This window comes from Malurus melanocephalus, unplaced genomic scaffold (assembly GCF_030028575.1).
Source record: "Malurus melanocephalus ecotype Western Australia unplaced genomic scaffold, MMel_1.1 scaffold_43, whole genome shotgun sequence".
NCBI lineage: Eukaryota > Metazoa > Chordata > Aves > Passeriformes > Maluridae > Malurus > Malurus melanocephalus.
Genome location: NW_026623275.1, coordinates 1,945,962 through 1,958,327, shown reverse-complemented (window position 1 = coordinate 1,958,327; position 12,366 = coordinate 1,945,962). Strand labels below are relative to the sequence as shown.

The 12,366-nt window shown below is 44.9% G+C and overlaps 1 protein-coding gene across 5 annotated transcripts in view; it reads left to right on the top strand.

The window, feature by feature from the left end:
* The first annotated feature begins 10,442 nt into the window (after window positions 1–10,442).
* ARID1B (AT-rich interaction domain 1B) overlaps window positions 10,443–12,366 on the top strand; it is a 322,664-nt gene continuing 320,740 nt past the window's right edge. For all 5 annotated transcript variants that reach the window (XM_057364866.1, XM_057364865.1, XM_057364867.1 and 2 more), the window contains exon 1: window positions 10,443–12,269. In XM_057364866.1, coding sequence (XP_057220849.1) covers window positions 10,500–12,269 — 1,770 coding nt within the window. In that variant the 5' untranslated portion in view covers window positions 10,443–10,499. The remainder of the gene's footprint in view (window positions 12,270–12,366) is intronic.

Sequence of the window (12,366 nt, the reverse complement as noted above, 5' to 3'; positions counted from 1 at the left end):
AGTAATTTTATRTAATTAAGCCTCATGATTCATAAATGAGCAAGCATCTTCTAGAGACCATTTTTGAGTCAAAGAACCAAATGAAGAAGTCACCATTTTCCTTTCTAGCTTATAGCTTTGGTCTCACATTTCTGAATCCAGAGCCCCAATAAGATGTTTTGACCTCTGTGATGCTATCTTCTGTGYGGGTACCTCTCCTTGGAGTTTCTCCTCTCTGTGATCCTTTCTTTGATCATTCTTTGACTCCTTCTATCTGCATCCTTCTAATCCCTTTTCCAGCAGCAGACCTGCCATCACTCTTCCAGAGTAGCATAAACCACCAGGCAGACACAGTAAGACATAACCCCCCCACCTTCTGGTGTCCTCTGCAGGGAGAGGGAGAACACCCTTGTGACTGTGTGCTCAGTGGCTACTGTCACCTGTATGASTAGGGCTGAAATACCATCAGCTGGGTGGTGTGTATTTTTATCTTACATTTTCTGGCTGCCACACCAAGTTTTACACTGCACTGATCTCCAAGCTCTGTGGAGGTAAAAAGCATGCCTGGGCTCTAACAACTCTGCTTTTGTTAGGTCTGGGGATATTTCACATATGTAAGTCTTGGTAAATTTATTCCAAAATGCAGAAAGTAAGGGCTCTGACTGATACATATTTGTAAGTACAAAGGTATACTTCATATTAAATTCATTCTATTAAAGCCCTTATAAGAGAATCAGCCAAGCAGAAGACAACAAGCTTAAAAAGACATACCACTGTGATTACAGAWAGACAAGAAAAACAAACAAAATTCCTCCTCACTTTCATACTTTCTAGCCCATAAAGTGTTTATGAATAGCTGGGTTTAACTATTCCTACCTGCACAGAAGTAATCAATAAAGGAACACCTTGTATAGAAATAATGCACTTCCTGCAGTTATAGCTAAACAGAACAGAYTTGAACAAATTCCTAAGGATCCTCRTTCATTATTGAAGAAGATTCTGAATTTTATCCCTGCAAATAACCAGCTGAATAGCCTGTAACCTGATTTTTATTAACATCCAGTTGTATGCCACATATCTCAAAGTCCAAGTGTCCCTATGTAGAGTGTTTCTCAGTACTTGACATCAGACAGCTGGAAATTTTCTCAATATGATGTATAACAAGTGACTTTATTGGGGTAATTTAGGACAGACCCTGTAGAACATGTAAAAGAGTTCGTGGCTGGGAGCTGTTTCTCCAAATCTATCTGAGAAATGACTTGCAATCTTACTCATCTTCACAGGTGCTTGATGCCATTGATTTACAATTTTATATTGCAATTCTAACAGGTTAGCTGAAATAGAGCATACACGTATGAAGGACATTATTGAGTCCAATATCTCCAGCTCAGGAGAATGAGATAGTTCCCTTTCCCATTTAATCATAAATGTTTCTTTAGTGGGCAATAAAGAAAAAGCAATGGCTTTATACAATAACCCCACAATGTTCTGAGATTCATTGCTAAGGAATAAGATTTGCTCAGATAAAAAGGATTCTCTAATACAAGTAGATTTAACAGCAGACTGAATAAAGGAACTCCTGAACTGGAAGTAAAGAAGCAAAAAAGGAAAGTCTAGCATATTCCACCTTTGTTGTATTTCTAAGGGAAATGTGAATTTGTTTTTAATGTCAGGTTGAGATAAATATTCCAAATAAATGAAACCAGTTGTTTCTGCAGTCTTTAGAGAAAATAGGAACAAAAAACACAATATAGTTAGAAAAATAGGMAGATTACTTCTAAAACAGGTATCGGCTTCATCCCAGGAACAGAGAACTTGGGTTTAGGTCTGGTCATAAAACCTGCAGTTTTCACACCTTCTGAACCGTGATCCCTCTGTTTCCAAAACCTACCTAGAAAGTTAGTTCCCTTTAGCTGAGTAATGAGCTGGATTTATACAACTGTAACAGAACTCACCATACCCGGGATGATTCCCTTTCCTGCATAAGTAAAGTTAGCAATAAGACTTGAATAGGATGGAACACTGAATGGCGTCAAGTTCACAATAGTGAACTTAGAAACAGACATAAAATAGAGATCACCTAGTTCATTCATGCTGAACCAACCTAATTAATGAGCAGTACTTTTCAAATACATGACTCTATTGAGCTGTGCAAATAAGATCCCTGTATAGAAATTATATTTATTAAAATTAAATCAGCAAAGTGTTTAGTACTGGCCTCACTTTGCTCTTGCTGAACTTYGATTCTTCTGTTGCAAGGCACTTTGAAAATTCCTATTCAGTAGTAGCAGCCCTTCAATGAAGAGTGAAAAAGATAAGGTGACTGTGAAGCTTTTACATTATGTGGCCTTGCCCAGCACGAGTGCAGTCCCTGATTTCTAGCTGGTGAGAATCACCATGGATAGTGATTCCTAAATTAGGCTCCTTTCTTCTTGGACACATGCATCATAAGTTTACACCCAGCACAGAACGGTATGGCAATTTAAATTTAAATGTGGTCAAATGAAAACCATATTTGTCCAGTACTCTGGATGAGAAGAAAACAGCTGTAACACAGCAAAAAAAAAAAAAAAATATACACACATTTAATTTTGTTACGAAGTCTCCTGAATAGAATAGAAAAATCTTAGTAGTTGATATATTGATATATTACTTTTTAAGAAAGAGAGAGAACTCCAAATTTTTCTCTTCACTTGCAATTTTCCTAAAATCTACCAAGTGAGATAAAATATTAGGGATAGTCTGTTTGGAATGAAAAACAAACAGAAAAAAAATTAATTAGCATAAAAAGCAAGCATATTGTCAGTCCCTGAGTCTTTCCTGCCTCTGACTATAGCATCTGGATTTGTTAATGCAGATGACTCACATTGTTAAGTCTTTGTTAAATAACTAGATGATATTTTGGATTAATAAAATGGTCTTTCTAATTTTAATAACATTTCTTTTTATATTTAAGCAAGAAGAAGCAGATTTCTAAACAATCCAGTGTTCATCACATGGTAGATGCTCAAGACTGTCATAAGTTTCATGGCTTAACAGGAGCAAAGACTACATGAATTAGTAAGCATTTCCAGAATCACGCCCTAGACTAGGAGAATATTGAGATCTTTTAGAGCCACATAACTTGAAGTAGTTTACATCCAGGATATTTTAAAAAAACCCTTCTCTTATGTTAGATTAGCTCTTAGCTGATTTGAAGCAGGGAGCCAGCTGTGGGGGATGCTCTTCTTAAGAAATATTTTGCCCTCGTAATGAGAATTTGACTGTGGCTTTGGCAATCAGACGCGTGGTGGCAGAGAGGATGTGAAAGTGAGGTACCCGAGTGGCAGTTGGTGATGACGTCCTGTTTGCTGAGAACAGGAGCAAGCTCAGCGTGTCCATGGGGACTGCATGAGTAACCAATAGCTACTGCACCCCTCAGGAGCGCAGCCTTCTCCTCTGCTGGCTCCCTGGGAACAAAGGCACAGCTGCCCCTTCTCCAGATGATGTGGAGCAACTTCATCCAAGCCAACCTTCAGTGTGAATCTAGAGATCACAGGCATTTCAGCTGCATCCTGTGCAAGGAGCATTCCCACCTGCAACTCAAGCAAGAATTTCAAGCCCACTTTCACAGTTTRCAGGCTCCCTGTGAGCAAGAATGATGGACCAGCAGCTGTAATACAAACCTGGGACTCTGGAGATGTACATATAGTTTAGCATATGYTTCATAAATGTACATCCCACTGATGCAGTAATAGAAAGAATATAACAAAAAATTAATAAAGAAAGAAAGATGGCAAACATCCTACATCCTAAATCCTACATCCTACATACTGAAGTTTCTACTTTTCCAGGCCTGACATCTAAAGAATGRATAAACTCTCTTTACTGACATGTGACTGTCTCAGTGTGACCATGACCAACATTTAGGGCCTAAAATGGATGGAGTCCTTCAGTACTCAAAAGTTGTGTTTATTGAAGAGGTTACTACTGYCTGTCAGCTGTTTATTGGCCCTCAGCTGGAGTCCACTGTCTCCTCAGATCTGTTGGCTCGCTTTATACTAATCTTATTTAGGCAAATGGGTCTGACTAATGCAGATAGTTTAAATAGTAAGTCTGGTAACTTGGGTTGTTTAACATAAGAAGTATTGGGGAATACATATAGGAGCAACTGTACCAGCAGATGTGAGAAGCACTAATATCTGACAGGGTGATGCCAACAAAAAATGGGGACAGTAACTTTTTTCACTGGCTCAGCTAGTTTTTGTAAAAGAGCACCTGTTTRTAATCTTATGACATACATTTCTTTTGGCAGTAGTGTTGGCTAAACAGACCCTATTATCTCCCTCTGCCACCAAACCTCCTCTTTGGTCAAACAGAAAGAAGCGGGTAACGGCCCTGTGTGCTCTGCCCCTTCTCTTCCCCCTTCCTGTTATGCCAGCACTACTGTTTGGGCCGTTGGGTGAGTCAGTGCAAGGATCTGGACAAAAATAAGTTTTCTTTCTCCCTTCTTAGGTTGCTGGCACTTCATACATCTGCACAGACCCTTGAATCAGCACCCCTAAGGTCCATACCAGGTGACCGTGGCAGTCACCTGGAGCCCCTGGACTTGGCATTGCAGCTGAAAGAAGTGTTCATGCAGTCATGGCATTCCTCCCTTGTGTGTCTTTTCCTTGATGGTGTAGTGAAAGCAACTGGACTTCTCAGTGTACAGAAGTGCTTAACGGGTAAATGTATCAAAGCAACAGCTCTCAAACCAAGGAACTTGCCCCCTTGAGAAAGAACAAGATGTATCAAGTCAGGATGGAGAAGGCTCAGTATAATTTCATCTGACCTCTGCCACCTCTCACACCCTGTCACCCTCTTTTAGGCTTTACTGCTCCTCCTTTTTATTCCCAAAAACATTCTCTTTGTATCCCTTGTGCAGAGGAGCTGAAGAAAATTGGCACTGGGGCAAACTTTGTTGGTACTTGGAGGGCAGGATTACAGTGTGAGCGATGTTTGTGAATGATACAGCATGGCTATATTACAGGAGGCTAGGGCAGCTGCAAGTTGGGTTGCAGGAATTTTGGAATACCCAGGGAGYAGATGTGTATGCACTTGTAATGGAGTGGGGAATGAAGATAACATGGGGGAAAGAGGGAATTACAGAGTATTGCAGCAAAGGAGAAAGGTGGATCTCCAGCTAAAAGACTCAGAGGTGCTGTATTTGAGATTGTAAATGGTAAAATACTAAAGAAATGGGTCAGAAATAGAGTGCATCATACAAAATCATAATTTCGTCACACTCGTAAAAGTTCAGAGTTACATAAACACTATGGTCACAGAAAAGAAATCCAGTTTGTAAAGGAAGAATACTGTGCCATGTTGTATTAAAATCCATGCATTTCTGGTTGCACATAAAAATATCCTACAGGCAAATATTTTACTMGGTTAAGACATGGAGGCCACAGTAATCTGTTTCCAGAAAAAGCAATTGATGAATACTGTGATATATAAAATATAAGACTATAGAGTGGAAAAAGTTTAGTAGAGAAAACTTAAGGCTTTTTATTTTTCTTGGAACATCCAGCGTGTTTACAGCTAAGGTACCAATCTCATTTATTTTATGAGAGTGAAAGCTGTGTAGTGTCAGTTTGACTGTTTCTTCAATGTATCAGTCAACCTGGCATGCTACAACTAACAATAGGAAGGACTTTCAACAATGTGTAGCCAACAGCAAGTATTTCTTTTGGTTTCCCATGTGTGTCTTGCACATCAAAAAAGAAAAGATTTGTAAAAGGCAGGAGAATGGGAGAGAAACTTGGCAGCTCTAAGGTTACTGTTATACTGACTCTTGTTTAATTTTTCTAATTTATAAAAGAATGTGACYGTAAACTATTAATTCAAAGGAAGGYGGGCCTTTTCCTAAATTTCTCCAAAATGCAATGATGTTCTTAAACAATGACATAGGGTCCAGAAATATTAGTGTAATTTGGTTTAAAGGCTTAGATTTCACTGGTAGGTAAACCCCAAAATCAACAACCCCTCCTATTACTGCCAAGTGCAAGATTTTGTTTGATTTAGATTCACAGGAAGCAAATTTGATTTAGGTTCACAGGAAGCGAATGATCTTATTGACTTCAATGGATGATTCGCATTTGTAAAATTGAGGTATTTAAACAGTCTATTCAGGGGGTCTAAATCTAGCATGTTGCATTTCTATAATAAAATAATGTATGACATTCTTGAGATGAAGATGGTGATGTTTTCAAGTCCTTTTGTTTACACATTGCCAGAAGAAATTGGTTAAATTGCCCAGGATTAGTCGCTGCTAAAGATTGGATTTTAATTAAATGGTACAATGTGTCACTYTACATGTTTTAGGCCACGATCTGTTGGCATAAACCACATTTTTTCAAAGTTTATTATGACCAGCTAAAATAAAATTTTTACACTTCCCTACAGGCTTTACACYTTACAGATTCTGGCTTATCAGCTGGACATCTACGGCAATAGTTTACTTTTTACATTTGTGACTGAAATGTAAATATTACATAATAAAGAAAACACCACTATGCTGTATTTATGTTGACCACATAAGGGATCTTTTAAAGCAAAATTCCATTACTATAGTTCCAAATACCAAGCTAAAGCAGCCCTGAGCTAGCTGCCTACTTTCCTGTGATCTGATTTATGCCTTATTGAAATAAATTAAAAGATTTGCACTGACTTCAGAATGTTTTCGATTGGATGTTTAACTAGCAATAGAAGTGATAATTTAATAAAAGCCCACATACTTCTCTCTTTTTTTCTCATTTAATCTAATGCAAATCTAAAAGAAGGAAATTGAGAATTACTGTGAATTTGACAACAATTTCATTAACTGCACAGTGGATTTAACCATAAAGCACAACAAGATCCCAGTGAAAAGCTTTTTCTTTTGTACAMAGGGACTTTTCAGACCCTTGTGGGTACCAAGTCAATTGCAGGCTCTGGAACCTCTGACTGGAGTTTTACCTCACCAAAAAAAAAATTAAATACTTCTCCCAATACCTCTAACATAACATCTTGGAGCTATTACAATATTGTTTTCCGTCTCTCTCTTCAGTGTTACTTTTTGTATGACTTGGAAGGCCAAAKGGAAGGAAGGCTGCCATACTGCTGGGAAAGGCACCTAACTTTCATAGGGTCRGGCTACAGACAGGTGGCCTAGGGGATCTGTATGAATGTTGTAGCCAATGAAGTAAACAAATTACCAAGAGTAAGTTTASAAAATCCTGTTGTTTATTTCGAAGAGGGATCCTAGAGCACCAGAGTTTATAACTTATCAGAAAAAAATCAAGAGAAAGAAACCACACATGGACAACACTGGTTTATAGAAAATAATTAAATTGAAAGAACAATGAAAATAGAACTAAAGTTGAAACCGCGCACTTGCGATATCAAATATCAATGCAATCACTTTGCAGCAGATAATATGCATGGCAATTAGAGCTTTTTTACATTATATTATAATAAATTCATAATTCATGCATACAATGAGAGCTTTTGGAAAGGAGCATTTGAATTTAACAAACACTACCACTCATCATCTGAGCAAAGATGGCAAAAGGAATTTCAACATTATTTGCGATCTAGAAAATTGAACCATCGTTGTTGCTTTGTGTTGTGCTTCCCTTGCACAGACTGCAGTGCCTTCTGTCTGCTTTAGGGTGTGGCATCTGCCATTGGGGAGGAAAAACTGGCATGTGTTGCCTTTTATAGCAGACTGATTTCATTGTGCTGAGGGCCTCAATTTTATAGCCTCTTAGTTCCAATCTTGCAGCCGAGTTGCTGAAACAAATGGGAAGGAAAGGAGTTAGTGGTATGAACTCTTCAGTTTAAAGCCTCATCCTTTTTTTTCCCTTTTCTCAGGGAAAATGAATTTCAAAGTAAATCTGCGTTAAACTTTTCCAGGTTATTTTYTCGATTGGAAGGAGTTGTAGAGTTGTGTCAGGAAGTATTATGATCTGCAGCCCAGGCACTATCAGTACATCTTAGCAGATCTTCAATATWTGTATTTTTGCTCAAAAATAAATGTCTCAAAGTACAAGTGTGTAATTGATTTTATATTTTATTTTAGAGTACACATGTAAATAAATACACACAAGGAGACATCTATATTTTTATTTGCATATGAAAGACTTTAAAAATCAACTTAGGTGGTTTAATGTGTATAATTAGCGTGCATTTGAATATAGAAAAGAAGAAAATCCAGGAGATAATGTCAAAAAGGCTCACTAACAAAGATGTAGTATTCTCTTGGCAAAAGCTGATGAATGATTTGGCATGAATTCATCTTACGGTTCTGTTATTCTCTCTCCTACAAAGATGATATATCCCTTTCTAGTAGTTTGCATAGATTTGCAATTTGTTGTTGTTACAGACTGTAATGACCCTTGGGTATGCACCTGATTCCCCCCACTAGAATTACTCACCCTTTTTTTTTCTCATTCTGTTTGTATGTGTAGCCCTCTAACTATTTTGCACTTGCAAAGGGTACCAAAAAATCCACAAAAACCCACCAACCAACCAACCAACCAATCAACAAATCCAACCCCCCCAAAAAAGTTGTAAAACAGAAGTATTAGCAAGRTGTGCACTTGACTAGCACTGAGACTTTTCAAAACTAACTCCTTAATGCAAATCATAATATTTCTGATTTTTCCGACAGAACTAAAATTAATAGACACTGGAATCACACTGCTGAGACATTTATCAATAATCTTTGCATGTAACTCAACATTATAGCATGAAGCTTCTGCTCTTTAATGTTGTTATAGTGAATTCAAAAAAGCCTATCTACTCRTGACAGCATCTTTCTTGATATGCTGTGTTTTTCTCTACCATTGTGATTGAATATCCTATTTATCCATTTTGAAATTTGAAAATGTGCCTACCTTTAACAGAGCATATAAATATATTAATTTAAAACATCGTGGTTTAGACCCTTGCTGTATTGAAAACGTTCACTAATATCCCAGTTTGCTGTATTCGTAGCCAAGTATTTGATCTCCCAAATGCTTTCATTATTTGAACGTAATGTGTGACTATTACTTTTTGTTATACTAGAGTATCACATGTATTAAGATAGTTAAAAAAAACCCTTCAAACCGTTCTGGTTCAAAAATAYAGGTCAGCAGCAGCTTTCCATTTGGAGCAAGAGTTACTCTGATTACATATTTTGGGTTTTGTGTTACTACGTTTTCATGAGTGTCTTGTGCATACTGGAAATTATATTGTTTGGGGAAACAATTATGAGACCGAAAATGCCTCTCTCTTTTTGATCAACTCCTGTTGAACTGCAAATAAGTACACAGAACATATTGAAAACGGCCCTATATATAAAAGCATCATCAGTGCAAACGATCGTTAGAATTTGGAGACAGCTGGACCATGTGGACCACAGCAAAGATGCTACCGCTGCAGAATTTTAGGTTAAATTTTATAACCGTCTGCACATACATCATAAATCTTCAGGGGGCGAGTGGCTGGGGGAAAAAAAAAAATCCAAAACAAGTCTAATTTCTCCGTCACACGACCAAACGTGTCCCTGCCCTTGGAACACGAGGCGGCTGCTGAGCACGGCACACGGGGCTGGGGGGGCAGCGTGCGGCCCCCSAAAGTTTGACCGATCCATCTGCTCCGGCGCAGCTGGAGCGCATGGCGGCCCCTCGCCTCCCTCCCGCCGAATCGGCCCGCGCCGGGCAGCGCCACCGGCGGCACCCTCGGCCCCGCAGCACCGGGGACAGTCCCGCTCCCCGCCCCGCCCCAGCGGCGTCCGGCGGCCCGAGGCGCCCGTCGGGGCCCGCCTCGACCCCTCGCTCGGAGCATTCCCCGCGGGTTCGGTGCTCCGACCCCCGGCGCGTACACGGGCGGGACCCCGCTGGCAGCGGGGGGACCCGCGGGGGCCGCGCCCCCTCATCCCGCCGCGCAGCCGGGAGCGCAGAGAGGGGAGCGGGAGCCCGAGCAAGTCCAGCGCCGAGTCCAGTCCGCGTTTTGCGGGTGCGCGGGAGCGATCGGGGCGGAGGGGGCGATGGCTGCCGGCGCTGGCTCGCTCGCTTGCTCATGCCATGCTGGGCCAGCGCGGCTCCGGCAGACGTGTGTTTACCCATATCCGGGTTAGGGAGGAAAGGAGGAGAAAAAAAAAAGTTTCATTTAAACCTGAACAAAAAAACTTTCAACATGAAATCACACAGCGGGAACGGGCACGGACCGTAAGGCGTTCTTACCATTTCTAACCTCAACCACGGACTCGGGGAAGGAAATCGCTGTAACTCGGTGCGTGCGGAGCGGTCCGCAGGGGATACTCTGGGCTCAGTCAAGTCCCTGCCCCGGCCGCTTCTCCTTCTGCCCCTCTCCTCTCCTTCCCCCCGTCCCTCTGCTCGACCCCCTTTTTTGAGGGTGGAAGTCGATTTTTGTTTGTTTTGTTTAGTTCTTCAGTTTTGGCGGTTTAATTTTTTTTTTTTTTTGGTAGTTACTATTATCAGCACCAATTTCTCCGGACTCGCAATGTTGCGATGATCATGGCCGCGCAAGTCGCAGCGGCTCCGGCGGGTGCGAACAACAGCAAGGGCAAAGCCCCGAGCCTGCCGGGCGGCCTGGGCCCAGAGCGAGGCCCGGGGGGGGCCGGGGCTCCCGGGCCGGGCCCCGCGCTGGGGGTCGGCGAGGGGAGTCCGGCCGGCGGCAGCAGCGTGAATAATTTAGATCACCATCTCCACCACCACCACCACCGCAGCGAGCCGCCGAACATGGCCAATAACGCGGCTCCCGCCGCTGCCGCCGGTAACAACAACAACGCCAGCGGCGGCGGTGGCGGCTCCTCCTCGGAGCCGGCTCTGAAGGAAGGTGGAAGCTCCTCGGCGTTATCTTCATCTTCTTCGTCTTCTTCCTCCTCCTCCTCCTCCTCCTCCAACCCGGGCTCGGCTATGGAGACGGGGCTGCTCCCCAACCACAAGCTGAAGAGCGTCGGAGGCGATCACCCCGCCGCGCCGCCCCACCACCAYCATGCCCACCACCCGCATCACCATGCCCACCACCACCATGCCCACCACCCGCACCACCACCACCATGCACTACAGCAGCAGCTAAATCAATTCCCGCCGCCGCCGCCGCAGCAGCCGCCGCCTCAGCACCATCCCGTGCAGAATAACAACAGCAGCCTCGGCGGCGGCGGCGGCGGCAGCGGCAGCAACAACAACGGCGGTGGCGGTGGCGGCGCTGCTCAGCCCAGTGCAGACATGGAGCAGCAGCAACATGGAGGAAAAGACAGTGTTTTGGGCGCTCAGGCCGAGCCCCCCCAGCAGCCGCAGCAAATGCTGAATAAAGGCACCGACGAGGAGGAGATGCCCGGCAAGATGGGCGAGCCCATCGGCGGCCGCTACGACCACCCCGGCTTGGGACCCCTGGGCGGACAGCAGCAGCCCCAGCAGCCGCCCCCGAGCGCTGGGAGCGGCGGCGGCGGCCTCGGCGGCGGCGGCGGGAGCGGGGGAGGCGGCGGCGGCCCCTCCGCGGTGGGTGTCTCGGAGTTCAATAGCTATTATGGCAACCCTGCCCCTGCCCCTGCCAGCAGCGCTACGGCGAGCCGCGCCGGGCCTTGCTTTGATCAACATGGCGGACAACAAAGCCCCGGGATGGGGATAATGCACCCCACGGCGGCCCCCAACAGCATGGACCCCCTGCAGAACTCCCACGAAGGGTACCCCAACAGCCAGTACAACCACTACCCGGGCTACGGCCGCGGCCCCGGCGGCGGCGGCGCGGGCGGCGGCGGCGGCGCGGGAGCCGTGGCGGCGGCGGCGGCGGCGGCCGCTGGGGCAGGCGGCGGCGGCGGCGGCTACGGGAGCTCCGCGGCGGGCTACGGGGTGCTGAGCTCCCCACGGCAGCCCGGCGGCGGCATGATGATGGGCCCCGGCGGCGGAGCCGGCCTCGGCAAGGCTGGTGCCGGTGCGGCGGCGGCGGCCGGCGGCTTTGCGCGGTTCTCCGGGCAGAACCAGCACCCGTCCGGGGCCACCCCTACCTTGAACCAGCTGCTCACGTCCCCCAGCCCCATGATGCGGAGCTACGGCAGCAGCTACCCCGACTACAGCAGCCCCAGCGCCCCGCCGCAGCCCCAGCCCCAGGCAGCGGCGGCCGCCCCGGGAAGCCAGCAGGCAGCGGCGGGCATGGGCATGGGCAAGGACATGGGCGCCCAGTACGGAGCGGCGAACCCGGCCTGGGCAGCGGCACAACAAAGGAACCACCCGGCGATGAGCCCCGGGAACACCGGGCAGGCCATCAGCAGGACCCAGGTAACTCCCCGCGCTCGGTTAATGACGGCTCATGCCTCCGAGTCGCCCGTGTCGGGCTCTTAGTTTCTTTATAATTCACTTTTTCCCTCTCCCCCCC